We start from the raw sequence: 27,763 nt of genomic DNA, 5'->3' as shown, positions 1-27,763 counted from the left end.
AGACTCAAGAGGTTTGAGTTCTACATCTTGTTCCAAAGGCAACTAGAAGACTGACTTCCAGGTAGCTAGGGTGAGGGTCTTCCAAAGCCCACGCCCACAGTGACACACTTCCTCCAACAAAGCCACACCCACTCCATCAAAACTCCTAATAGTGCCACTCCCTGGGCCAAGCATATTCAAACCATGTCTTTCCTGAAATTGGGAAAAGTTTTGCTGTAACACTGCTGTCATCTAATAGCTTTTCTTATGAATTATTTTTGCCCAGTATTTTGTTGCTCATTATGCAGCGAGGAAGAGTGACAGTAATAAATGCGTGTGGGTTCTGAGAGTTAAGTTATAGCTGCACTGCTTACATCTGTTTAAATCCCCAGGAAACAGAACAAATGCAGCGTTATAATCAGCGACTTATTGAAGAATTGAAAAACAGACAGACTCAGGAACGAGCTAGACTGCCTAAGATTCAAAGAAGTGAAGCCAAGACACGAATGGCCATGTTTAAAAAAAGTTTGAGGATTAACTCAACAGCCACACCAGACCAGGACCGTGAAAAAATTAAACAGGTATTTTAAAAAAGATGATTTTCTTTTTTAGGGTTTAACACATTTGAATGACTTTTCAAGGTTCCTCATAATTGGGCTTGGTTGTTTAGTCTCAACTTGTGATTGTTGTTTTAAGTTCCTGGGATGGACAGGGTACATGTTATATACCCAACTAGTCTTCCCACTTGGGGCCACAGAGAGCAAAGCGTGTTCTCTTGTGACAGGTCTTAGAGCGTGGGGACAGCTTTTACAGTCAGAAACATGTCTGCCCGTGACACTTGCACAGCCACTGATGACCTTCTGCCTGGAGACATTAAGCAGTTGGAACGCAGAGGCTTGAAGTCAGAAGGCTGTCCCTCTCCCTTTACCTGTCATACAGGCTGCAGGGTAGAGTCATAGCTTTCCTGTTCTGTATTTCAGGCTTTGTAAAAATTCCTTAAATTGTCACTCTAGAATATGTAGAGATTACACTGCTTCTTAACTAAATTATTGTTTTTGTTTTTCTTATTTATAGTTTGCTGCACAAGAAGAAAAGAGACAGAAAAATGAGAGAATGGCTCAGCACCAAAAACATGAGAGTCAAATGCGGGATCTTCAGTTGCAGTGTGAAGCCAACGTCCGAGAACTGCACCAGCTGCAGGTTAGGTTCAGGAGCCTGACAACAGGACATGTAGGGTCCGGGTGTGCATGTGGCTAATTGACGGCTAATGTGGAGAAAATAAAGTTCAAACATGCTGGCTATGAAAAGGCTAGAATCAGAAGCTTGTGCTGCCCGTATAGACCCGCAAGAAAAGCTGGGCAGTGCCGTAGACCCTTGTTTTTATTTCATATGACCAAGATAAATGTAAACAATGAAGCTGAATTAAAACCCGTGAAATAGTCTTTGAAAATGTCTTTAACTATGCCTCCTAGTATTAAGTGATGGCATGTTTGAGATTCTGAATTTATTTTTTTCCTGTTTAAAAGGATACAGCTGTTTTTTGTTTTGTTTGTTTTGTTTTTGTTTTTATGAAAAAGGTAAACATTTGGACATATTTGTTTAGTAGTAACACAGTGATTTAATCTTTGGACTATTTTTGGAGTTCATATTGTGTGCATACATAGTCCATGGAGTGAGTGCCTGGAATGCTTACATTTCCAGAGAAAGAAGTAATTTTGATATCTGTATATTGGTTAATTTACTAGAGTAGAATACTTACCAATTTCAAAATTTTTACTAACTAGATAAGCAAAGGCCTAAACTATTTTTACTTAAGCCTTTTTATACGTTAACAACTTTATATGATATTTAGTATTTTTGCAAGAAGATAGAAAAGTTTCAAAAACAATGAAGGTATTTATACACTTATAAAACAGACTATTTCACAACTTTTGGCACTTAGTTTTTAAAGGAGAATTTGAACTTCCATAATAGCATGATGTTAGCAAATAATTTGCTACTTTGAAAGAAAATTGTATCTGTTTAAAAGTGCTCCCAGTACTTGGGAAGCAGAAGCAGGCTACACAGAGAAGCCCTTTCTCAGGGAGAAAAAAAAAATTGCTTCATTCATCTGGAAAAAAAAAATTAATACCAACTTTATTTTCAGAATGAAAAATGCCACCTGTTGGTGGAACACGAGACTCAGAAACTGAAGGAGTTAGATGAGGAGCACAGCCAAGAGCTAAAGGAGTGGAGAGAGAAGCTGAGGCCCAGGAAGAAGGTAACTGGGAAGCTGTGCTTCCGGTGCCCTGTGTGCTCCGTGCAACACTGTCTGTTACTGGGTCTTTACTTCTCCCTGTCAGGCACAGCGCCAAGGATGGATACAGAAATGAAGACAGTATACTCTTCCCAGAGTTTAGGATCTCATGAACAATGAGTGCAAGTTGAGATCATTGTTGAGGCGTGGGTTAGACCAGGATGCAGGCAGGCTGGAAAGATGGCTCAAAGGTTAAGAGCATGTACTGCTCTTCCAGAGGTTCTCAGTTGAATTCCCAGCAACCACATGGTGGCTCACAACCATCTGTAATGAGATCTGATGCCCTCTTCTGGTTTATCTGAATACAGCTACAGTGTATATTCATTACATAAAATAAATAAATCTTAAAAAGAAAAGAAAAAGGACAGTTTGCAGGGGAGCAGAGCCTGTGAGCACAGGAGAGGAGCTGAGGTCTGTGAGCACAGGAGAGGAGCTGAGGTCTGTGAGGAGGCTGAAGAGGGAGAAGCTGGGTGAGATGGGAACTGTGAGGCAGGTGGGTAGGCTGGAAGGGAGTGGGATGAGTAGAGAAAATAGAATGAGCAAAAATATTATTTTTGTGGAAAATTACAGATAGTTCTTATAGACAGCACAGGGTCTAGAGCATTAGGGAGGAGAAAACAGAGACCACAGTCTGTGGGTGTCAGCTGGAGCCACAGTAACACGGTCCTTGAACTAAATTTAAGATGTGAGACAGAAGAATGGCTTGTTTCTCCTTTTCTTCCATCCCCTTGTTTGTAACTACCTCCGCCGGTGACCTGATGGTACTGGCTAACCACTGTGTCTGGCTGTCACTCTACTCCCATCCTTGTGACATTGCTTTTCTTGTGGGCTTTCAGCCTGGTGTACATCTCAGTGACTTCACACATGTGAGAGTGTACTTAGCTTTTACTGTGTGCCAGAGATTTTCTAGAGGTGTCAGGCTTTGTTTTAACCACAGTTCAAAACTGACATTGTACAGAAGACATCTTGAAACTTTTAAAAATTAGTATGTATTGATGGAGGGTATAAAATCACAAAGGCATGTAGGTATGGCTTCTCACTGGTTATTCTGTATAATTTTGACACTTAATATTTATTTGTAGGCTATTTTCCCTATTTTATGAGGATGATGCTGTCTCCTAATCAAGGTTATTAAGAAAGTTAAGGGCTGGGGATGTGGCTCAGTTGAGGTACTTGCCTGTCATGGTGCTCAGTGTTTAGACATGCACCACTTGGTAAGTAGAGGCGAGAGGATCAGACGTTCAGGGTCATTCTTAGTTACAGAATGAATTCAAGGTTAGCCTGTGCTTCATGAAACCCAGTCTCCGAAAGAAGATAGGAAACCAGCTGAAGGAGTGAGGTGTGTCTACTAGTATCTCAGGACTTGAGTCCACAGGGGCTTATATTGCCAGGACTGCTCATTGGTGCTATTACTGTTTTGAGCTAGGGTTTGCTTGTGTCTCATGCTGGCCACAAACTTTCAGTTCTCCTGAGTTAGGTTCGGCAGTACTGAGATGTAGGCATGCCCACTGCATGCAGCTCACTGGTTTTTGTTACCAGTGTGAACTTTGCCCTCTCATTTCCTTGTATTCTAGGTGCCCTACTTCTCCATCTCATTCCCACTCTGTGTGTGAGGCCCTTATTTGATTCCCACCTCAGCTTTCTGTGTCGTGGCTTATTTATTTGGTTTTCTGTATTATGTTCTTTGCCACCAGATCTGTTTCTCTGTTGTTGAATTTCTTGAGAATATAAGTCCCTTTGGAACAGGGAGTTTATCTCTGCTCACTGACCCTTACCGTTAGGGTTGTTGGCACATTCTAAGTGGTCAGTGCACAGCTGTTGAAGGTGACAGACACCAGACTGAGCTCAGTATCCATCTCACCTTTCTTCCCTTCCGTAGCCTTACCAACAGGAAGTGTGCTCTCTACATCCTCTCTCATAAGTGACATCCAGATCAGAAACCTGCCTCACATGGTTAGAAATCTGTGGCACTCGGCATTCAACAAGATGTTAACTGTGACTCCTTTCCAGTCCGTAGTCTCTCTTCTGTTGCCGCACTCACTCATCCATGTCCACACAGGTTCTGACCTTAGTTCCTCTTCTTATTCTTATGTGCCTGCTGTCAGAAGGGTACTTATCCTCATGAGCAGCTGAAGAGGTGTTGATACATCTTCAGTTCCTTCAGTGTGACTTCCAAGCCTTCGCACGGATACAGTGCTGTAAGCTTTCTCACTGTGTGCTGCAGCATGGGAAGACTTCTTTCTACACCTTGTGTGCTTGTGTCACTGCTGCGGCCTGTCTTGTCTGTCAGTTCTAACCATTGCTTTATGGCTGAGCTCATGCTCTACCTCTTTGGGGAACCTTCTTGTACTTTGTTTCAACCTAAGTGATAGCACTTTTCCTTGCAGTCACTGAATCTGTTCATTCAGTTCACTATAACAAAATACCAGAAGATAAGGGCTTGAGAAGTCCATGTCTGGAATTCAGGCATGGCCAGGTTTTGGTAAGGCGCACTTCTTCTTCAGGGAAGAGCTTTCTCCTTGCCCCTTAAGAATAGTAATCCTGCTCTTCCACAGGCCAGAGGTAAACTTTGAAGATAGTTCACTACTCTCTTGACCCAGAAAACCCCACAAAATCATGCAAATCCAGAGGTTCAAACCTTCAGGTTCACTTTAAGAACACCTGGGAAACTGCCCAGGCCATTAAGGGTATGCATATCCACAAAGCCACCAAGTATATGAGAGGGTGTCACTTTAAAGAAGCAATGTGTGCCATTCCAGTGGTGTGAGTCATTAGGTGTGCCCAGACCAAACAGTGGGGCTGGGCACAGGGACAGTGGCCAAAAGAGTGCTGAATTTTCACTGCCCATGCTTAAGAATGCAGAGAGTGATGTGAAAGAGTTTAGATGTAGATTCTCTAGTCACTGAGCACATCCAGGAGAAACAAGGCACCTAAGATGCGCTGAAGAGCTCACAAGAGCACATGGCCAGATTAACCCACACATGAGCTTCCTCTGCTCCATTGAGATGATCCTCACTGAGAAGGAACAGGTTGTTCGAAAGCCAGAAGAGGCGATTGTACAGAAAAAAAAAAAGGTATTCCAGAAGAAACTGAAGAAACAAACTCATGGCACGGGAATAAATTCAGCATAAAATAAATGCAGATACAGTAAAAATAAAATAAAATAAGACTAGTAATCCCGTTTGGAGGCCTCTGCTCTTGTGACCTATCACCACTCAAAAAACCTGTGCATTGTGGGGATGTAGGATGGATATAGTTTAGACCTTAGTTTTATGCAGCTTGTAGTTGAATGTGGAAGAAAGATATGCATGTCAGTAACTGACACAAAAAGCAGGTAACACTTTCTAAAAGGTCTCACTGGCTGCTTGCTTACACGTGATGCTCACGTGGCATGCCAGCAGGATAAGTTGTTTTCCGTAGCACAGAACTGGTCTGAGTCCTGAACCTGGGGCTGTTGCAAAGTATGTGGTCTTAAGTATTGAATAAAATGTTTGGGGCCAGAACTTTATTTTTGTTTCTGTTTTCAGTTTTGGGTATTTTAAGATTAAAAAGTTAAGCATATGCATTTGTATCTAGGTGCAGGTGCCTATGGAGACCATTAGATCTCTGGAGCTGGAGTTACAGGCGGTTGTGAGCCACCCAGTGTAGGCGCTAGGACCTGAACTGGTTCTTGCAAGAGACACTGAGCCATTGCTCCAGACCCTGGGCAGTGGCTTAATCTTGGTTTTCAGAATAAATTCTGTGTACAATGTAAACAGTGCATAATTGTTTTTTTCCTCTTAAGACACTGGAAGAAGAGTTTGCCAGGAAACTGCAGGAACAGGAAGTGTTCTTTAAAATGACTGGGGAGTCTGAATGTCTTAATCCATCAGCGCAGAGCCGGATCTCCAAATTCTACCCTATTCCCACCTTACATTCCACTGGGTCATAGCATCAGCAAGCGTCCTCATCTGGATTTGGCTTCTAAGTATGTCATTGTATTCTCTTCATCTTCCACAGTATGTATAGCTACAAAGACAATCACCTGTTTCATCTTCTTGGTGGTTTTTAAACTTTCTTCCTTGGATTTTATTGTTAAACAAAGGTGAAGGGCAAACGAACTAAGATAGATGCTAGCCATGTTGGCAACATAGCATCTTGCAGTAATTCCCTAAGGTGATTTTGTATATTGACCTTAAATATTGTATTCCTTAGACACTGTTACTGAAAACTGCCAGAGACATAATGTTTAAAGTTATGGAAAATATATCTGTTACATCACTAAGTATTAATAAAAATTGTTTTACCTAATTTTTCAGTGCTGCTGAATTCTATAGATAGGATTCTGCTGCAGAATTGGAATAATTTTCTTTTGGTAAAAAGAAAAACCATGAGTTACAGAGATACATTATTAATTCAGTACATAGTTATATTTTTTATCACTATAAACAGGATCAAAATCTTTTAAAAGAGAAAAGTTATTTCAGTAATTTGTCACAAACATTAGCCTGTGTGGGTAGGAGCTAATTATTAAGGTGCTAATTTTATTAAGATAGTGCCTAAAATACTAAATTTTAAAAATATGTAAAATGGGGTTTTCCTATTGATGAACAGGCAAAGTACCCTTCTCACTGAACATCACTGGTTTAAAAACTTGCTTATATTACCATTCAGTAGAAAATGTCATCCTAAAACAAACATACAAAGTTTGGAAAGATGGAAGAACTAGTTTCAAAATGTCTGAGTAATAACCTATAGTTCAGCAAGTTCTGCCCACCACCGAGAGCTTGGGCCAGCTCTGTGCCCTGACTATAGTCACAGCCACAGTACTCGTCTTAGAAAGTTTGTCCACAAAGGACTTTCACTCATATCAGGCACACACCCCAAGTGACACTGGGTTGTTTCCATGAGGTTATTCAAGTGCATTTTGGTTTTATTTTGTTCCGTGTTTAAATTAATTACTTTTAGTAGAAAAAGCCTAAAGTCTTTATCATGTGGTTGCTGGTACATGTGATTGTTGATGAAAATGTTTGCTCTTAATTCCTTTTGAAGTTCAGAATCTCAGCCACATGTCAGGTCAACAGTGTTATAAACAGCACATTTGTGAATGATGCTCGCTGCCTGCCATTGGCAACCTGTTCTCTTCTAAGAGTGCCGGGTACCAAATTGTTACCAGTATTCAGTTATATTTTGAGGTTGGTGAAAAGTAGAAGTCTCAGTGTAATGTGAGAGCAGCATTCATGTAAGAAGCTGTAGATGTCTATAGTGCTTTCTTGCACTTCATTTGAAACTTTGGATGCTGAGCTTTATCTGGTTTAGATGATTTAAAAATGCATGTGTAATTTTAATTTTATAATTATTTTGACAAGCATAATTTTTCTGGACAACCTTGTAGGTAGCCTTAACTTTCAGCCAACTTTGTTTTTTATATAAATATATATATATACATATATATAATGTATGGTTGTAAATTCATACACTTATCACATGAATGTGTTACTATCTACAGAACTGTTAATGCTTTATTTTCAGATGCTGGGTTGAAAACTGTTTGAAAGCCTTTAAATATATATCTTTATAAAGTAATATTCAGGAAGATGATGGAAATTGTTTATATTGTTATGATAAAAGATGGTTTTATGTTGCCCAGTGTGTTTAATGATTTGTTTGAAGAGGGAGAGGGAGGAAGGCTCTCATACCACTTTCTCCTTTGAATTTTTACAAGTCAGTTCTTCAGTCAGCAGGTTTTCTTTTCAGTTTTATTCAGGTAACTCAGACATGATTTGGTCTGAATATCTGCCCTTTCTATTCTTTGACATTCAGAGCATTGTATCTGGGAGGGAGGGTAAAGGGTGTCTCCCTGAAGCCTGCCCTCTAGATTCCCTGCTCCTGCTTGGAGTTTTCTTTCAAGCATGGCTGCCTTCCTGTGTGCAGGGACTGTGAGTGGTACACACTCACACTATGCACAGCACTTCAGCTTGTGCATAGGAAGTGTTTTGTAACAGAATGTGCTGTTTCTAAACAAACTTGCCTACTCCTTCTAAGGCCTTATACCAAGTAGATAATAGTGATTGTTCTTTCCTGCATGAAGTATGGGTGGGGAGGGGCTGAGGGGCAAAGGCATTCATTCACACAGTGATTTGGTTCATGGGTTGCTGTGGCAGAATGTGCCATGCAGTGCATAAAAGAAATTGTTAACACTCACCTCCCCATCCCTGCATGCTGTGGACGCGCCACACTTCCTCCCCACCTCTGCAGGTCCAGCTCCTAGAACCCTAGTACAGGGCTTCCTCCCTAACCATGCTGAAGCTCAGGCTGTGGGTCACTGAATTAGCTGTTGTTTTAGGTGGAGTCACATTAAGCTCTTTCTTACTTCTTTCTGTGCGTAAGGAGGAGATGTGGAGTGTTTTTAGGTTGCTGACAGTATTGGAAGGTTCTCACATGACAGGACATGGTTGGAACTAAGTAGGAAGCAGAACCGGACCTACCTCTAAGCAGTGTTTTCTTAAGCACACGCTCTCAGGCACATGAGGCCCTCATGGAGGCTCTCTGACTTCTTGAGCATCAGCAAGTCTCAGAAGTGATATTTTTGTTCTTTCCGGTCCCCCAAACCTTCATACTTTCCCCATTCTACACTGTGCTTATTCAATGACAAAGACTCTTCTAAAAAGCCAAATTTGGCCAGATTAATAGCTAGAAACATTGCAGAACAAAACACCTAGAACTGCTGTGGAAGAAGGGAGCATCTGCTCTGACAGCCTCTGGTCCTCTGGGATACGCCGTGTAGGATACAGGTCAAGTCACAGGCAGCAGTCAGTGCCTCTGCTGTTCTTTGGCTGACATGGTGTTAGTGACGCTTTAAAATTTCTGCTACAAAGCCTGGAGTAGAGTGTGTCACCAGTTTCAAATGTTGGCTGTAGCTTAAAAATGTGCTTCTTTCAGTATAATAAGTTCACAAGCTACGTTTTCAAAGAGAATTTTGTTTCTCATTATGCTTCTTGTCTATTTGGGATTAGAAACATGCCTTTTCAATCATGGGATTGTCAAACAATAAAATTATTTCTTAATCTATTTTTGGGAATCATTATTTTTTTAATTAAAATTTTAAAAATGAGATTGTCCTGCTTGAGACACTGTACAGCTTTTCCCCCCCTTTTGGTTCTAGTTATATTTTTAAACTTTTCTTCTTTCCAGTCTTCTGACCTTCCATATTTATCATTGATACTGGCTGTCTCTGATATATTCTCCTTCTCCCCCCACCCCCATTACTGACAAACTAACTTTTGCCTTGCTGGTAAGTACCGTCCGACCTGTAAACTCTTCCTGTAGATGTTTAAAATGTTTATGTTGACATGTAGGTGTGTATGTGCCTTTCTTTCCTTTTCTTCTCCCTGGGATACATTATTTGTTTCAAATCGATGAAGAACCACACGCTACACTTGATACAGGCAGCACCACTCAGTAGACGCCGGCTTGGCCTGGGTGCCGCTCGGCTGGCGGGAGCTCCTGGCGCCATTTTGTAGTCTCAGTGTTCTGTGCCGTCGAGCTCATTCCCGTCTCTCCCCGGTGATGGGAGCGGCTCAGATTCACTGTTCTCCAGCTGAAGGCATGGCTCATGTCTGCTGTCCTCTGTTTGGATTTTGTCTGGAGAAGGTAGCACAGTTGGACTTCCTTTCATTTATTTCTTCTGGGTGCACAACTCCATGAAGACGTTCAGATGGCGTCCTTGTAACAGGGATTATTAATAAGCAGTACTTGAGCTCCAAAGTAAAAAGTGCTGTTTCTCAGGGCTTCATTATGAACTTGATAAATTCTTTAAAAGTTAAAAGTTGCACGTATTTATTATTAAACACAGTGGGTTCTTTTCCCTGTGGGTGGGAAAGCAAGTAATCTGAAGTTGTGAAGTCCATATGAAATCATTTGCAAATATTCTCATGCTGGTTGGCCATCAGGATATAACAGCCAAAAGACTGTGCGGCATTCTGAAGCTCAGCTCATGCATTGGTTCTGCTCGCAGCTGCTTGTGGGAGTGGATCCAAATTGTGTGTATTCTCTGGGATGATGTGTAAGGAACTCAGGGGAGAACATAGGAAAGTCAGTCCTGTCTTGGAAGAGCGGAGATGTGGAAGTAGGTTTCCATAAACCCAAGCTTAGTTACCCAGTGACTGAGAGTCACAGCTTGTAACGAATGAACAAGTTGCCGTTGCTGGGGGCAGACTCTTCCGGTTTTACTGTGCATTTTCTTGGGGCATTTTCGTGTATGTTTTCCTTAGTAGACAGACATCTTCATCTATGTATTTGGCTTCTAGTCATTCATTAATTGCAAAGAAGTTTGTTCATTTGTTGTATATGTGCTTAGATTTCAAGGAACTTAGGGAAAACAAAGTGCTTTGTCTGGTGTGTCCAGTTGAGGTCGTAGCTTTGAGAAGTCTGCCTTTAGAGAGCTCAGTGATAAAATGCTAAAGGCTGGGTCTAAACTACAACCAGTGCCCCCTTCCATTCATGATAAAGTGTTAGAATCAGACCTGTTAAACCCAGATTCATCCCCCAAACTAACGTTCTCACATGATTAAACATACATTAAAAAAGAAAAAAAAACCTTTTAATTGAAAATTTTACAATTGAAATGATTTTTCATCTTACAGATTACATACAAATGGTTTTAGAAATAAAATGGTTTAGTGAAAAGTGCTTAAAAACCAACTGTACCCAGTCTTTTATGCCATTTCCTAAGTGCAAAATGGGGGTGTGGGAGCCATTTTCCCCCAGCATCAGGAATTCTGTATCCCCCTCTTTTCTTCCTTCCTTGCCCACTGCCCATCTTGTCCCATTTGCTGTGGTCTACTGTGGTGTCATAATTGTTACTTCAGGAACACACCTGTGGACACAGCCACAGGTACAGCCAGTCAAGCTTGTAAGCCAGTGGGAAGGTGATTGGCATCTGTACCATGGTGACTGTCTGAAGTGTCGCCTCCTGAGGAAGCGAACGTCTGAGTTTCTTTAGTTCCAAGAGTCACTTTTGTGACTGGAGAGTGCAGAGTAGACAGGGGAGGAAGGAGCTGACAGCAGCCTTTGTCACAGAACCAATCACACGTCACCTAAAAGGCCCCCATCCCATTTTCCATTTTCTGGGCTTGTTTTTTAGGCAAAGCTCCAAGATCCCCCAGCCAACATGTATGTAACAGGCTTCTGAGGCCTGGCAGGAGCCTGAGCTAAGTGTTAAGGAAGCCAGGGAGCTCAGATCTATAAAGCAGAGAAGTTAAGCCTCAGATTTAACATTGCAGCTATGCCGAAGGTCCACCCAACTAGTGGAACTGTTTCGGATTGTGTGTCTTTGAATTTTCTGTGTGTATATATTTCGTTCGGAGTAAAACAAGTTGCTGGGTGACTTGGTCTCAGCAGGACATAGGCCTATGCCCAAGAGCTGGTCCAGGAACTCAATGGCTCTGCCAAGTGCAGCTTATGGCTTGGTGGCAATGCTTCTCTTCCTCCTCCCAGTATAGACCTGGTCACCTGAAAGTCCAAAGAGGAGTAGGAGTTAAACACCTCATGGCCTGTGCCCTTAGTAGGACCAGTGATACCAACAGTGGTTGCTAAAAGGTGGCTTTTTAATCCTCTGCATTAAAAAAAAGAAAGAAAAGAAAAAGGAAAAACCTATTTTTCCCCTTCAAGTGATCTCCCTAGTTTGTCACCAGGCTCTTCCTCACTCGGCAGCAACAGCTCCGGTCTCCCTTTTCCTCAGCCATGGCAACACCGTTTTCTGCATTCGTTTTTGCTTGACTTTCTTAGGCTAGCCCAGAATCGAATGACCTCCACTCCACAGAACCGCAGAAGCCACACACTGGTGCTTACCTTTGTCTCCTTTCTCTCCTTTGTTCCCTCGGGGGCCGGGTGGCCCTGGAGGACCTTGTGGACCAGCAGGGCCCCTGTCACCTAGAAGGACAGAGAGGGTATGTATGACACTAGTTATCGGGTACAGACTCGCAGGGGTAGCACAGGCAAAAGTCCTCAGTAAGATGTAGCGTGACAACTGCTCCTGTGACCCTCTTGTCACTCACCTTTGGGACCTGGGGTTCCCACGTCTCCCTTCTGCCCAGGTGGTCCGGGGACAGTGCCGTATGCTGCAGGGAGGGAAAGAATCTAGCCTTAGACTAATTGCCTGAGGCTTGGGAGGTCAAGGGTTGGTTCAAAGCAACACAGGTTGTGGGGGCATCTGGACTTGCACAGGGAGCCAGAACTAGGCTTCAGCGGTTGTGGCTTCTCGGCTCCGAGGAGGGGGTTGTCAGGTTGGTATTTGTCAGGCCCCATGTGAGACCAAGCAGCAGGCTAGCGCTGGGAAAGCCATGGAGATATGCTTACTTCGGAAGAAGTCCATGAGGTCTTGTGTCACGTTGCTGTAGGCAGAGAACACCCTGCTGATGCCTGGAGGGCCTTGGGGCCCTGGTGGGCCCTGGACAGTGTAGGCCATCCCTTGCAGCAGACCCTGACCTGCAGAATACCAGGGTGCGAATGTCGGAAGCAGGGTACCACTTGACAGCAGAGGGGCAGTATCCTCAGACTGCCTCACGCAGAGCAGCTAAACTAGATGGAACCGCCCTAGGGAAAAAGCCCTGCAGCTTCCTTTTCTGTTCACCAGACTGGTCTGACCTGCTGTGATCGTCCTCAGGGAAAGTTGGACTACGTGATGTGTTGGTAGCTAAAGGGAGAAAGGACCTCTTGGCTAACAATTTCCACAAAGGCCTGTCAGAAAGCTGCTCCTGTCAGACTTCCTCTGAGCAGAGTATAAGAAGCCCTTTGCTGTGTGCCCTGCTCTCCACAGCTCAGGTGTCAGTCAGTACTGGGGTCCCTTGCACTGAAATGGTGTAGAATTAGGATAGGGGGTCCTTTCTCAGTCCCCGCCCATCTGATTCCAGAGTGGCTATCTACACAGTCCACGTACATAAAAAAACGAGGGCCAGCCTGTGAAGCCTGGATGCTGAGGTGTACCCCCTCCCCCATTCCCCACCCCAAAGCCCACAGGCTCTGACTTACGCTGCATGCTCTCCGACACCCGCACTGCCAGCTTGTTGTAATCTAGGTCTCCAGTGAAGCCAGCCCGGAACGATTCACCATTGGCACCATATATACCATCACCTGCAGCTGCCCCATAGCCTCCACCTGGGCCGATGTCAGTACCGTAGGGGCCCCCATCTCCTGCGCCAAAGGCTCCACCTTCGCCCAGGGAGCCTCCATTGGTTCCCCCTGTGCCCATGGAAGAGCTGTAGGAAGAGCCCCTTCTGGCTGAGGAGCTGCTACCCCAGTTGTAATTTTCCCTTAAACGACTATCTCCAGGTGGTCCTTGTGGCCCTGGGGGCCCTGGAGGGCCAACAATGAAGCTACGAACATCAGGACCTGTGGAGAAAGAAGATGCATTACCCCAGACTGTGAAGGACAGGAGTTGAGAGCTAGGGGTCTTCTGGAGTTTTCACACCCCTTAGAGTGAACTTTGAGGCCCTTGAACATGTACAGAAGGAAGCTGGTGAGCAAAGAGACTGGTTTGTCTGGACTGCATAGGAGTCTTGAAGGCCTAGGGGGAGGGCACAGGAGACTAACATCAAGGTACTTACTTGTGAGGTAGCTAATCAGCTCGCTGCGGAAGTTGTCACTGTTTTCAGCTGCATAAGTGGACAGAGCTGCTGAGACGCCTGGGGGCCCTCGAGGACCTGGGGGACCTGGGGGGCCTGGGGGACCGGCGAGGGAGGACAGACCAGCAGCTGTGTGAGGGGAGGGAAAGAGGAAGGTCAGGACCCTGGGTAGAAAAGGCTAGATTCTCAGCCTCCATGGCCTACATTGGGCCCCCCATGGATTAGATGCAAGAGATGGGGGGTGGATGGTGGAGTAGAGGAGAGTGGGCAAGGCCTAGGTGGTCCCTTTTAGGCACCATTTGGGAATGGCTGCTTTTAAGGGGCACCTCCACCCCTCACCCCACATCTGTTCTAGACCTTCATCACCACCAGGCGTTAGAACATAATGCAAGACACATTATGTCCTTGTTAAGTGACATCGCATGGCTTAGGAGCTCTGCAAGGGCTCCCATTTCTTCCCATACCAAGCCTCATGGCTCCTCACAGCCATGTGGCCCTATCCAGGGCCCTAGGGCCCTCCTGGTGCATGCTCCACTGGGGGTTCAGTTCTCCGTGGCAGCCCTAGAAAGGACTGAGGATGCCCTCAAAGGCTGTTCTCTAGTGTCCTACTGTGCAAGTACGATGAGAGGTCCTCCACACTGATGCTGGACCATGCGCTGCCTGGTATCCCGGGGGGCCCTGGGGGCCCTGGAGGTCCAATGATGTCTCTGTAGTCGGACCCTGGGACATCAACAGGCAAGTCGTCAGACACAGTCTGAGCCAAGGTTTCAGTTTCCATCCCAAACCTTTTGATGGATGTTTCTGCTTGGCCTTACCTCGGAGCATGGTCAGCAGTTCCTCATAGGATGTTCCTGGCAGGCCAGGGGGTCCCGGTGGGCCAGGATGCCCAAAGCTGATCCCGGTACCTGGGGGACAAGGTCCCAAGTGGTTGGAGACTCAAGTGGGGCAGGGGAGGACGGATACAAATGTCAGGGAGGAGGGTAGGTAGTGATTTGGAAAGGTGTGGGGTCTGAAGAAGGGAGAGGATGGTTGAGGGAAGGGAGATAGAAAGGAGAGAGATGCAGATGTAACAGGCAGTAGCACCCAATGAGGAGGGCACCGAGCAGAGTCTCAGGCTTGCTCTTTCTGTGAGCAGCTCTGGAGGAGTCAGCGCAGCTGGTGGGCAGGGGTGGGGGTGGTCAGTGGGGCCATCTCAGTGGTATTGGATGCCCGTGTCTTTACTCCATGCCCTCCTGATCACTCACTTGACATGTAGTTGAGAATGTGTCTGCTTAGCTCTCCATAGTCCAAAGACAGGAGGGACCCATCTCCACTGACTCCTGGTGGCCCTGGAGGACCAGGAGGACCCACCAGGTGCTGGCGTAGGTACTGCCACACATCATTCCCTGGAAAGGAGAGGATGCCTTATGGGTCAATCTAAAAGCCCAGTTGGGTCTACCTGCCTGGTTCACAATAACAGCTGGGAATTTCTGATTCTTGGTGGGCACTCGCTGGTCAGGGGAGGTCAGCCTGCCTCTAGGGGCCTGTAGTGGGGGAAGCTGGGGGATTCCCTCTCCCATTTTTGATGCCTTTGTGACTCAGCACACAAGACAGAACAATTTGTAAGTGGCTCCTTGTCACAGAGGACTTCCTCTTGCAGCAAGCCCTTACACAGCTCACTCAGGGATACATGTGCCCTCCCGAGGACAGAAAAGAGCAAAGAGGCCCCACTCTTTGCCCACTGTGGGATACTCACGTCTCAGCATGGCCAAGATATCTTCTGAGGAGGAGGCAGAGGACAAACCAACACCATAACCGGATGCTGTGGGAAGAAGACCTTGGCTGACCTCCTTGGTCTTGGAGCAGACCCTCTGCCTCCAGACACTGAAAGGCCAAGTCAGCTAGTCATGACCTTCATGGGTGAGATGAATGAATGGAGCAGTTTAGGGCGGTCAGAAGGCCAGAAGGGGCCAACAATAGATGTTGGCTTTTCATAGCGAGTGCCATGTTCCAGAATATGCTTTAGCCTGACTCCTACTAGGTAAGGAGGGTCCCTTTTTGTGAACAGGGATGGGCCCGTACTTGGGCAACATGGTGGTGTCCTTGCCATGCCTCTGTTCCCAGTCTGACCCAGGGTCTGCTGAGGCTGGGCACAGTGGCCCAGCCATGATGAGTGTAGAATCAAAGGTTATACATATTCAGGAGGCAGTTGGAACAATTAGTGAATTAAAAGAGATGAGCTTCGGGGCGCAAGGGGGACTCATTAAGAGGACAACAGAGCCCAAGAAGCGTGACACACTTACACCGCAAGTAGCTCACGACCTGGCTTGCCAGTTGGGAGTAGTCGAAAGTCTCCCCTGTGATGGTGATGGCAGGTCCTGGGGGACCTGGTGGGCCCGGCGGACCCTGAACCCCTGAGAGGTAAGTCCTGATGTTGTCACCTGCCAACAAGGAATGAACCAGTCAGGCCGGCTGCTGAGAGATCATCGGACTAACCTGTGATGACAGGAGGAGGAGAGAGAGCCCGTCCTGGTCCACACAGCGCCCGAGCCTGTGCTGTCCATGAGGTATGGACTGACAAGACTCCATCCGTTGAACAGATCACCTATGTGCAGGTGTGGGAGGGGCCTGAACACAGTTGAAAATATGTTCATGTGCATATGTGTGCATGTAAACTTCCAGGTAGGGTGAAGATGAGGCATATGAATGGACAGGTATGTTGGTGAGCTCTCTGACCTGGGCCTGGCCACACAGATGACCACCCCAACACCCCTTTTCCACCTCCCTCAAGCACTCACTTTGCATGTACTCTGCGATGTAGTTCTGGATGTCCTGGCCAGAGCTGCTGAGAGAGCCTGGAGGCCCGGGGGGCCCTGGAGGCCCAGGGGGGCCCTGCATGTACATAGTGCTCGATGAAGCCCCTGGAAGGAAGAGGACGTTTCCTGCCTCAGCTCCTTCACTCTAGGTCAGACTGGGGCTTTGTGTCCCTGCCTGGTTCGAGGCTTTGTCCATACAGGAACTAGGATGGTGGCAAGCAGAAGGGGCATATCTGCAAGGGGGCGGAGCTGGGTGCTGGCCCAGGCCAGATGTCCAGCCCCTTCCTGTCCTCCTGCGGTCTGCTCCCCACCTATGCCGCCCTCCCAGGGGCTCCGTCCTCTTCTTCAGTCCCCAGGCACAATCCGCTGACGTTGGATTTGCATGTGCCTCTCCTTCCATCCCCACAAGCTTGTGGCTTCCTTAAAGGTAGCTAGCTCTAGCTTGCCTGGATCCTCTGAGGAGCCACGGAGCTAACGTGAGAATCAGAAAGGAAGGATCACTGTCCGCATTGGAGCCAGATGGAAGAGGAAACTTGGTCTCCTTTAGTTCTTACCGTGAGAAAGACCACCAGAGATGCCAGGAGTACCTGGGACACCAGGGTCACCTGCAATCCAGATCAAGAAACCCTGTGTTGTGTGTACCTCCTTCTCCGGGCAGCTCCCAAGTGAAGTTTAGCAGCCTTAGTGGGTACGGTCATTCCATGTCTACAGTCTTGCTTGCAAAGATACCATCTTTGGGGAGCCTTCTTAGCCAGAATTGCTGTGCCTACATCCCTCTTTGAGCACATATGTGCACGTGCATGCACCCTGCCATACACACACACACACACACTTGTACATGTTTAACTACCCACAGTCATTCTTTGATCTACTTGTGTGGACCAGATACACTTTGCACAAGCTCAGAGTTCTTTAGGGTCACCTCTTGCTATATCACCTCCTACCCCAGTTGTATTTTGATGTACACTGATGTCCTCTGAAGCCTGGAGGGCCTTGCACAAGGACACCCACCAGTAGCTAATCTGATTTCCACTGGCCACTGTGAGAGGGCATGGGGGCTCCAGACAGAACCTGGGGCATCTCATCCCATACAGCCAATCAGGTGGACACTGTTGGCAGAGTCCCTGACCCCTCTGCCTCTCTCCTGCTCCTCCTACCCTATGTTGCAGGCTGCTGAGCTCCTGCCTGACCACCCTCCTCCTCTTTCTTTGGCCATGAGGCAGATGGGCAGAGGACACATGTTGGCTTCTGGGCTCCCCAAGACACTGTTCTTACCTTGGTCTCCCTTGGGACCTGGGGGGCCAGGTGGACCTGGGGGGCCAGAGAAGAAGGTTTCTGCAAGGAAGGAAACAGTGAGGGTGTGGTGATGTGCTGCTTTTGAGGAAGCCGCAGCCAGCACAGAACTGGGCACAGTGCGTATGGACCTGTAAGGATGTGGGGACGTCTGCATGGTCAAAGGGCTGAGCATGTAAATGAATGGAAGGAAAAGCGACAATGCAGATGATGGGTGGGTGGGTGCGTGAACGGGTGGACAATCTTCCACAGGGGACGAGCTCTGGCCAACACTTTCTTACTCCACCCATTTCTTTGTTAGCATCCGTGCCCTGTTTGTGTGCCTGCATCCTTCCAGCTTCATCAAATCCCCAAGTGTAGTGACCAGGCCTCTCGGGTCACTTCCCGGGGACAGAGCTAGCTGTCTTTCTTCCAGCCAGTGTAGTTGGGCTGACTCGAATATTTTCCCCACTAGTGGCAGGTAGCAGGGGGGGGGGGGGGTGGTGGTTCTGTATTCATTCTCCCCTCAGAGAAGATCCATGCAGAATCACAGTCATGCTAGGTCTGAGGTAGGAGTAGGTGTGGCTGCATGTCCCCAGTGTTACCTGAGTCAGCCAGGAAGGATCCTGGTGGGCCGGGTGGGCCTGGCACACCTTCCCCTAAGGAAAAGAAACCCAGGATTCAGTCATGCCAGCAGGTGAGTCAAGAGGCCCACCAGGGGGCAAGTCAGGAATGCTCTTCCTGCAAGCCAGCCCAGAAGGACCTGGGCTCTGGGTCTCTTTGTCTCCCACCTCCCCTGTCTTTTTCCCCTCCTAGTAAGGACTTGAGCTCTCACCTGGTGGGCCTCTGGGTCCTGGTGGGCCTGGGATGGAAGGCCCTGCAGAAGGAAGAGAAAGTGCTGGCCTCAAGAGGCTGTATGTCCCCTGAGGTCTGAGCTTCCTCATGACGTGCCTCATGTCTCCCCACCTTCTAAAGATCGACGAGTTCTTACCTGGTGGCCCTCGTGGGCCAGGTGGGCCAGGGGGACCTCGGAAGTCGACGCCCTCTGTAGAGAGAAGCAAATAGAAACAGAAGGCTGTGGCTGGGTTTGTCACCAAGCTCCTAATCCTTTACCAGATGGCTAGTCTCTGGGCTGCAGTCGGTGCCCCAGCTGCACAACATCTCCTAGGTCCCCCATCTGCTGAGATGCTGCCATTCTGAAGCAGAGTGGGCGGGGCTGACAGCTGACAGCACGGGTGTATGGAGTGATGGGTAAGAAGTTGGACATCTGTGTCAGCCAGCCAGAGTTCATCCCCACTTCCGCGTATCTAGCTGGCTCCTTCAGGCAACTTTTCACCCTCTCTCAATCTCTGCTTCTTCCACCGTATACCAGGGATGCTGGGATGGCTCAGACCAAGCAAGATGCCACCAAATGCTGAACCCCCTAATGCACTGGCTTCACACTGCTGGAGTTGGTCGCCATCTTTACTGCTGACAGCCCAAACATTGAGGTGGGAGGCCCAACTGTGGGCTCTTTTTGGACAGGAGGTCGCAAGAGTCAGAGCTCCTGTGACTGTGATGACTCCTGCCAGTCACACTCCCAATGTGTTCTCACCAGCTCCCACTATGGAGCAGAGAACATTCTGCAGGGACACTTCTCCATGACTCACTGGTGCAGCTGCCCAGGCCCTGACAATACTGTCATCTCTTCTGTTCCCTCCTGGATAGATAGTGTTTGCACTCACGGGCAGAGAGGACCTCGGAGATGGAGCTGCCACTGCTTAAGAACGAGTCACCAGCAAGTCCTGGCTCCCCTCGTGGCCCTGTGGGAAGGACACAGAGTTAGTGTGCACACTGCTTCAGCAGATTTCTCTGGGGCGGGCCAGATTCAGGGCGGGGCAAGAAAGGGCGGGACCTAGAGAAAGAGAGGCTGCATTCCAGCTGAAGGAGGAAAGACAGACTGATGTGGGGAGAAAGCAGGGCCACGGCAACAATGGCTGCTACTTCTGCCTTTGGCCAAAGCCCATGGTGACTTAGATCAGTTTTTCAAACACCACTGTTGTACTGGCTGGTTTTGTGTCACTTGACACAAGCTGGAGTTATCACAGAGAAAGGAGCCTCCCTTAAGGAAATGCCTCCATGAGATCCAGCTGTAAGGCATTTTCTCAACTACTGATCAAGGCGGGGAGGGCCCAGTCCATTGTGGGTGGTGCCATCCCTGGGCTGGTAGACCTGGGTTTTAGAAGAACGCAGGCTGAGCAAACCAGGGGGAAGAAAGCCAGTAAGTAACATCCCTCCATGGCCTCTGCATCAGCTCCTGTTTCCTGACCTGCTTGAGTTCCAGTCCTGACTTCCTTTGGTGATGAACAGCAATATGTAAATGTAAGCTGAATAAACCCTTTCCTCCCCAACTTGCTTCTTGGTCATGATGTTTGTGCAGGAATAGAAACCCTAAGACAACTGATATCCTGATACTTGGACAAATCACTAGACATTAATGTTATTATCAGAGTCTGGTGTCTGAAGCCCAAGGCCTATGAAAATGGTGGTTTGTTTAACCTTGTACAGAACACTACAGAGCCTCCTGTCTTGAGAAGCCCTGACCCTCTCAGAAGTATGATGAGAGATAAAAGGAGGTGGAGGCTTTGCGAGGTTTGTGGTGAAGAGAGGCCCACTATGAAGAGTCCAGGAGGCCCTGCTATTTCTTTCCCCCACCCCACCCCCCTTCATCTATAATCCAGGGACTTAAACACCACCCTTACCCCACCCCAGCCTCACCCATAGCCTGTGATTTTACAGAGTGAGACATACCTTGTTGTCCTGGGAGACCAGCCGGGCCAGCCGGACCTGGGAACGGTTATAGAAAAGGTTAAATCACAGCCCCTCCCTCAAAGCAGAGGAAAGGGCAGGTACCTGGGGACACAGGGCACTAGCTGGCTACATTAGGATCTATTGATTAGCAACCAGAGGCCAGTCCTGTAAGGCTGACAGGAAGGGGACCCTGTGGTGGGCATGGCTGCCTCTTTTGACACTTTCTTTACTGGTTGGGGGCATCTAGGTCCCTTAAATAACCAATACTCACTGGAACATGCTCACATAGGAGCGGGGTACACTTGCATTGGGTATAAATCGTGTACTATTTTGAATGTAAATATTTTAAATAATTAAAACATAGAACAAGATAACAGGCATTCTGGGAGAATGGGGGAGACTCACAATTTTAACATCTAAGCACTGTGCTTTGTTTAAGTTCAGTGCGTTTTTCGGTTTTGTTCACATCTGTGAGAAGGCAGCTGTTCCCACAGAGCCTACACATAACCCTGACTGTGAGGCTCTTTTACCGCCTCACAGCTTTCCCACAGAGTTCTGCAGCCCTGGCGGCACTTCCGCCTCGTGGCACACTGGCATTTGGGTGGCCGCAGACACCTGCTGTATTGTCTTTCTAAGAAACAGAATTCCGGAGCCTTCATTCTAACTGCTCCAGTTCTGGAGACAGAACAGTCTTGATGGAAGCCCTCCCCTGCCCTCCGTGGGCTGTGTGACCTTAGATGAGTAACTGACCCAACTCTGGCTCTCAGCTTCTCATCTGCAGATGCTGATCGGCTCCTCTGTTAGGAGCACGGGCTCCCGCTCTCTCTCCGCCGTCCCTGCCCTCAGCGTCAGGATTGGAACCAATGCGACTAGAATCTGTTGTATCCACAGCCTGCTGCTGACTGGGGGCAGAGCAGGAGAACAGACTGACCTGGAGTCCCTGGAGGTCCTGGGGGTCCCATGGCACCAGGAGGTCCGGGAGGTCCGGGCACAGTGATTGCTGATGACCCCTCTGGAAACAAAGGAAACATGAAATACAGGTCACCTTCAGAGGTGCCAGGACCCCAGTAGGCTGCAAACCAACAAGACAGGGCTCTCTGCTTCTCATCCCTCTGACACCCTTCCTTCCCTGTGCTGACCTACAGGTCAAGGAGCCACAACATGGTGGTGTGTGCTCACCTTTGTCCCTCCCTAAGCACCCCCCCCCCCGCCACCTGCTGGCATTCAGGCAGATTGCCCACAAAGGACAGGCAAATAGAACTCAGGGAAGAACCCTTCTAGGCTGCCTACCTGAGGTCATGACTCTGCCTGGAGCGCCAGGTTCACCTGGGGAGGACAAAAGGAGCGGGCAAGAGGGTTAATCACTGGCTTGAATCATTTTCAGACTTTCCGGTTGCCTTTGAGGACATCTGTGGTCCTCGTGCCCTTGAACTAATGGGATTTTAATATTGAAGGGAGCCTACACTACACTGAGCGTTTCATCTCTCAACTTAGACTCAGGGCCCAGAGCATCGGTCATCTCTCAGAGAAGGGGTCTCCTGGAAGGCTATGGAAGAATCTGCTCTTCCATGAGGCTAACCTGAGACTCATTCTCAGCCCTACACTGTCTTTTCTTCCTGTGATGGCCGTAGGCAAGAATATTATCTGAAGATCAGAGAGTAAATAAAAGTCACGACACCATGTGTGATTCCCTGGGTGATGGGACAGGACACCAGGAAAAGAGCTTTGGCAATTGGCAAATCTGGGCAATTCTGAGGTCACGGCTCTTCTGTGTCATTAGTCTTGAGGAACAGAAATGAATGTGTGAGTGGAGGACTTCCAGGAAGAGGACGCAGGAGTCATGTGTCCCCAAACATATCCACTCCAGCACCCCTTGACTAACAATCCATGATGGATGGGCTTGGGGCCAGCAACGGGGTAGAGAAGGCGGTGCATCCGGGGGCTGGGAGCCAGACTCAGTGAAAGGGCCTGCCTAGCATGCTTGAGCTCTATTCCCAGAACTAACAAAGATGCTCCATTGACCAGGAATTCTCCATGGGCTCTAAGGTGTGTGGACAATCAAGCACCACAGAAGAAGGGTGGCTTTAGTTTCTTCTCAGGGAGAACAAAAGGGTGGGATTTGCTCATGTTTCCAGAGCAGGGCTTCAAGGCCAAGTCAGGAGGACGTTCTGTGAGAATACACTCAATAGACAACCAGGCCTCCATAGTAAATCTCCTTCCGGAGAGCCCGAGGTCCCCGAGGAATACTTTGAGCTATCCTCAAACCTGTGAGGCCTGACTGAAGCCACCAGAGATCTACAGGCCTGGGAAGTAGGGACTTGTCTGTCCTATATTACGGCTGTAACCATTTATCCTCAAAGATCTTTTCGGCTCAACTGCTCATTAAAAATAATAGTTTTAAAACCTTTTTTTTTTCCTCCCCTAGGGTCCCGCTTGGGGGTGTTTGTGATGGTCAGAATGCCAAGGCTCAGGAACATGAGGAGGAAGGACAGAAAAGAGTGTGTGTCCCGGAGCACTCTGCACTCCTAGGTTTGCTCAGGGCTAGGGTCTGATGGGCTGAACTAGGGTGTTACTCTGTGCCTATGGGACATTGCATTGCCTCAACCAGACCCTTTTGTGATCTTTTGACTTGCCTTTTCCTAGAGAGAACTTTCCTCATCCCTGTTGTCCTCAGTCACAAGTGGGATAGGACAAAGGACAAAGGGTGGATCTAGTCTCAGGTGGCCTCAGGTTAGTGGGGAACGGAGCCTTGGGGACAGGAGTATTTTAAAGGCAAACAGGGGGTTGGAAAGCTTGGGGGCAAGCAAGCTTCCTTTCTGTACTGGCTGGTTTTGTGCCAGCTTGGCATAGGCTGGAGTTATCACAGAGAAAGGAGCCTCAGTTGACAAATGCCTCCATGAGATCCAGCTGTAAGGCATTTTCTCAACTAGTGATCAAGGGGGAGGGCCCAGCCCATTGTGGGTGGTGCCATCCCTGGGCTGGTAGACCTGGGTTCTATAAGAAAGCAGTCTGAGCAAGCCAGGGGAAGCAAGCCAGTAAGTGACATCCCTCCATGGCCTCTGCAGCAGCTCCTGTCTCCTGACCTGCTTGAGTTCCAGTCCTGACTTCCTTTGTTGATAAGCAGCAATGTGGACGTGTAAACTGAATAAACCCTTTCCTCCCCACTTGCTTCTTGGTCATGATGTTTTGTGCAGGAATAGAAACCCTGACTAAGACACTTTCCCATCTTCCTGCCACAAGGACCTGGGGACGTGGAAAATGAGTGTCAGTTCTGAGCCTAGAGCAAATGGGCCTGAAAGACTCGGGGTCTTAGTGCTCCCACCTCTCAGCCAACCTTTGGAGCCACTAGATGCCACTGTTGGTCCAGGCTCTGGTCAGAGCAGACCTTCTGCCTGCCAGCCCCTCCCAGCTGTAAAAATGGCTGGTGAGAAGAAGAAGAAAAAAACTTATTGGGAGAAATCACGTACCTCTAGTCCCCGGTCGGCCAGGGCTACCAGGAAGTCCTGATGTGATTAAACAAAAGTCAGTCAGGATGATTAAGGTCCTGCAGTTCTGGATGCCTGCCCCTCCCTCTCTTCCCTCTGGCAGATGCATCGATGCCACACTGGCTGTCTGGCAGAAGCGGCAGTTTTCACTCAGGTCTTGCCTGAAATCACCTGCTATGGGAGTGGAGCTCTCATCCAGAACCCTGTCTGTCTCTAAGAAATGGAGGCCCAACAGGGTTGGCTTGAGGCAGACAGAGGCTCTGGGGGATTCCTGTCACCCTGGGTTACAAAGCTATCACTGTCCTTCTCCCTGTTAACTGCTGTGGGACTCGCTGTGTCCAGGATAGCAGCAGTTGCTGGCCTTTGCGTAGCCTGGGCTCGGTTTCACTGCCTTTGTCTGACTAGAGAAAGTGAGGGGTTGGGTGTGGTAAACATTTCTTAAACCCGAAGAGGTTTTGCCAATGGGCTTTGACGAAGCCACCATCCAAGAGGGAGCTCTGGGAGCCAGTGGTGTGCAAGGGAGCACACACCCCCTTCATGCTACAGGGGAATCCACATCTGCTGGCTAAGAGAATTCCTAGCCTTCAGCGTCCTTCCTTGGTGTTCCTGCACCAGAGACAGAGCAGGGCAAAACAGGATCTGACATTCCCGATATCAGAATGTCACCTACATTGTTCTATGCAGGGGGGTAGGGTGAGGTTTCCCCCTTTGGTGCTTCTTGGGGCACTCACTGTGATGGAACCTGAGCCTGCTTTGCTGGAGATGGGAGAGGAAAGGACAGGCTCATGTAACTAGAAAGGCACTGGCCATAGCATCTGGGAGGAGAGGGCATCTGGGAGGGACTACATGACTCACCCTGAGGTCCTTGGGGTCCAGTGAGACCTGCAGAAGACATAGGGCCAGAAGTTGAAGGGTTAAGGACTGCTCCAAGGAGCCACAACACAACACAACCTTGTCTGCAGAGCTGGTGGGCGTGGCAGTGAAGGGGTCAGAGGTTACAGGAGGATATGCCCCCACAGTGGCCTGACCCGGAGTCCTCCCATCTCTGGAAAGAGAGCAACTCTATGACCCGATGCTCCAACGGGCGATGGTCTTGAGTCCATTTTAGTTCATAGATGCTTCAGGGACATAAGGCGAGCCAGGAGCTCAGAAAGCACCCTTCCCCATGTGTGTGCACAAACACACATGGTGCGGAATGCTGCCACTGCTCCCTCCACTACACTTCGCCTAGCACGGGCTGAGGAGTCAGGGTTCCTGGGTGAATGGTCGCCGTGTCTAGTTTTGACTTGTTCTTCCCACAGACCTGAGAATCCTGCCCTTGTTTGGCCCTCAGTGGAGATGCTAACAAGGCCTCGCCTCTCTGACCGGTGGGTACCAGTGAAGGCCTGGGCACGGCCCCAGGGAGGAGACAGGCAAGATACTGAGCTTGAGTTCAAGTGTACAATTTTAAGACATTCATGCCCCTTTCTAGAACTCCTTGCTTACTTTAATCTGTTAATCCTTTTGAGATGTCAACTTGGGGTCAGAGTTCTGTGCTGAGCTGCTGTGGGTTAAGGGGATAAGGCTCACACACACACAAGGCAGCATCCGGTACCTACCACCTCCGGTGTGCATACCCACGGGAACATTCCTGAGTCGGGCACACACACAGGACCGCAGTGTCCCTTCCCTGTTCCATTACCTGGCTTTCCTGGGTCTCCAGCGGGTCCTGGTGGGCCCCGGGTTCCAGGCATTCCGGTCAGGCCTTGCTCACCTGCAGAGAGCATAAGATACGGGCTAGCTCCTCCTTGGGAAAGTGCCCCTGATCCAGTGAGTTTTCCTCAGCGGCTTGCTGGCACAGAGGAAGCTCTGTGACCAAGACTGCTGCCTGCTCCTTTGTCATTGGGATGGAGGGCCCAGGCATGCATGTGCGGGCAAAGCAAGGGCAGCTGGAGACCACAAAGACCACAGCATGGTGACTAACCTCTCAAACCTTGCTGTCCATCAGGGCCAGCGGGACCTGGCAAAGCAGAAAGGTAAAATCTGTTCAGTGCTCTCTCCTGTCCCCGTAGGCTTAGAGCACATGGTCTCCTAGACGGAAGGCTCATGTCGCTCTCTGCCCATGGCTGCCAACCTCAGGAGCCTTGTCTTTGTGATACACCCCAATACAGTCTCCTCGCAGCTTCTTCCAAGGTGCATTTCTCTGCTGGGAATGGTCCAGGACACCCTGTCCCCAGTGCACCATCAGAGCAGTGTCTGCCTCATTCATCTGAGGACCCAGAAGTGAAGGTCCTTCTGGTTATTGTCATCTGTCCCCTAAGCATATTCCTAACTTCCTTCCAACGTGGGGCCCTCTAGGACCTCCCTCATCGGCACCTCTGCGAGGTCAGTTTTCCAAACTGGCTGTGATTAAACACTTTCTAAGTTTTGAGGAACATCTGAAATGCCCCTTCTTCTTTCTGTACTCCGGGCTGTAAACCATCTCTTCTCAGGTTGTATCCTAGGCCCTGACGCCACTCACAAGCTTTGTCGTAACTTGCAGAGATGAAATATGCCACGTTCTAGCAGTTTACTGACCAGCATACAGTGAGCACTTACTAATGCTTAGTGAGTGAATGGTAGTGAAAGTGCCATATCCCCATTGCGGAGGTGGGGTGGGGAGAGATGAGCTTCTATGGGACTCAAGGCTGAGGCCAGCAGGCTCCCTGAAGCTTCCCTGTCTAGATTTCAGTAATGGCTAGTCAAAAGATGGTGGCCTGAATCTGGCTTTGAAGCTATCTTTTAGGGGTCTATTGGAGGTTCTATGGAACCTCAAACCTTGTACGTCCTTGGTGGACAGGAAGTAGCCAGGGAAGGAGGGCAACGCCTATTCCAGAGCAATGAGAAATTCCCAGAATCCTGCAGCTAGAGAGCACCTGGAGGGATGCTCAGCCCAAACCATGGGACACTTACCCATTGCGCCTTTGGCTCCGGGTTCACCCACAGCTCCAGGTAAACCTCGAATGCCAGGCTCCCCTGCAAAGAACAAAGGACCTGCTGCTGGAGGCTAACAAGCTCGCATGCCCCCACCACTGGTGGTGCGCATGCTCCCGCTTCAGCCTCGCCCAGGGGAGCCGAGAGGATGAAGCTTTGCCACTAAGGTCAGAACCACCTCTTCCCCGTCAGCAGTAGGTTCGGACTGACCCAGAAGCCATGGCTGATCTGAGGGGCACACGCATGAGTCCGGCTTCCTTTATGGTCAAAGCACTGTCCCTTCTGGCCAAGCCATGCGGCTGGATGTGAGCGGCAGAGGGGCTGAGTGCTGTACACTTGACACTTCACGCTGCTTTGGAAACTGATTCTTAATCTTCCCTGTCAGATTCCCCCCAAAGGATCAAAGACAGCCATAACCTTTGCACCAAACAGACACGGTTTGTAGCTAAACGGATCGCATTTAGACGCCCGCTTAGCCTCCATCCCCGATGTATTTCATTTTTGTCGGAGTTTTGCTTAGAGTAGAAGAAGTTACTTTGATGGTTCTGAGACAGAAATTCTGTCCTTCCGTATTTGTCCCTCTGCTAGGTC

General features: G+C 48.5%; 2 protein-coding genes across 2 annotated transcripts in view; one reads left to right on the top strand and one right to left on the bottom strand.

Annotated features, from left to right (window-relative positions):
• SLK (STE20 like kinase) overlaps positions 1-7,899 on the top strand; it is a 49,292-nt gene extending 41,393 nt beyond the window's left edge. Inside the window, exons 15-18 of the mRNA XM_080912029.1 lie at positions 372-560; positions 1,054-1,179; positions 2,126-2,239; positions 6,060-7,899. Of these exons, the coding sequence (XP_080768155.1) occupies positions 372-560; positions 1,054-1,179; positions 2,126-2,239; positions 6,060-6,206 (576 nt within the window). The 3' untranslated portion in view covers positions 6,207-7,899. The remainder of the gene's footprint in view (positions 1-371; positions 561-1,053; positions 1,180-2,125; positions 2,240-6,059) is intronic.
• A 3,022-nt stretch (positions 7,900-10,921) lies between these two features.
• The window catches only part of COL17A1 (collagen type XVII alpha 1 chain), a 43,450-nt gene continuing 26,608 nt past the window's right edge, over positions 10,922-27,763 (bottom strand). The window contains exons 29-54 of the mRNA XM_080910754.1: positions 27,152-27,214; positions 26,184-26,219; positions 25,902-25,973; positions 25,076-25,102; positions 24,203-24,238; positions 22,026-22,061; positions 21,667-21,747; positions 20,736-20,771; positions 19,670-19,747; positions 18,937-18,990; positions 18,781-18,822; positions 18,551-18,604; positions 17,949-18,008; positions 17,228-17,278; positions 16,656-16,778; positions 16,161-16,298; positions 15,614-15,679; positions 15,123-15,263; positions 14,694-14,783; positions 14,488-14,598; positions 13,861-14,007; positions 13,286-13,645; positions 12,614-12,742; positions 12,313-12,375; positions 12,107-12,187; positions 10,922-11,767 (exon numbers count right to left, since the gene is read on the bottom strand). Coding sequence (XP_080766880.1) covers positions 11,715-11,767; positions 12,107-12,187; positions 12,313-12,375; positions 12,614-12,742; positions 13,286-13,645; positions 13,861-14,007; positions 14,488-14,598; positions 14,694-14,783; positions 15,123-15,263; positions 15,614-15,679; positions 16,161-16,298; positions 16,656-16,778; positions 17,228-17,278; positions 17,949-18,008; positions 18,551-18,604; positions 18,781-18,822; positions 18,937-18,990; positions 19,670-19,747; positions 20,736-20,771; positions 21,667-21,747; positions 22,026-22,061; positions 24,203-24,238; positions 25,076-25,102; positions 25,902-25,973; positions 26,184-26,219; positions 27,152-27,214 — 2,228 coding nt within the window. The 3' untranslated portion in view covers positions 10,922-11,714. The remainder of the gene's footprint in view (positions 11,768-12,106; positions 12,188-12,312; positions 12,376-12,613; positions 12,743-13,285; positions 13,646-13,860; positions 14,008-14,487; positions 14,599-14,693; positions 14,784-15,122; positions 15,264-15,613; positions 15,680-16,160; positions 16,299-16,655; positions 16,779-17,227; positions 17,279-17,948; positions 18,009-18,550; positions 18,605-18,780; positions 18,823-18,936; positions 18,991-19,669; positions 19,748-20,735; positions 20,772-21,666; positions 21,748-22,025; positions 22,062-24,202; positions 24,239-25,075; positions 25,103-25,901; positions 25,974-26,183; positions 26,220-27,151; positions 27,215-27,763) is intronic.

This window comes from Micromys minutus, assembly GCF_963924665.1.
Source record: "Micromys minutus genome assembly, chromosome: 2".
Taxonomy (NCBI): Eukaryota; Metazoa; Chordata; class Mammalia; order Rodentia; family Muridae; genus Micromys; species Micromys minutus.
This window is presented reverse-complemented; position numbering and strand designations above follow the sequence as displayed.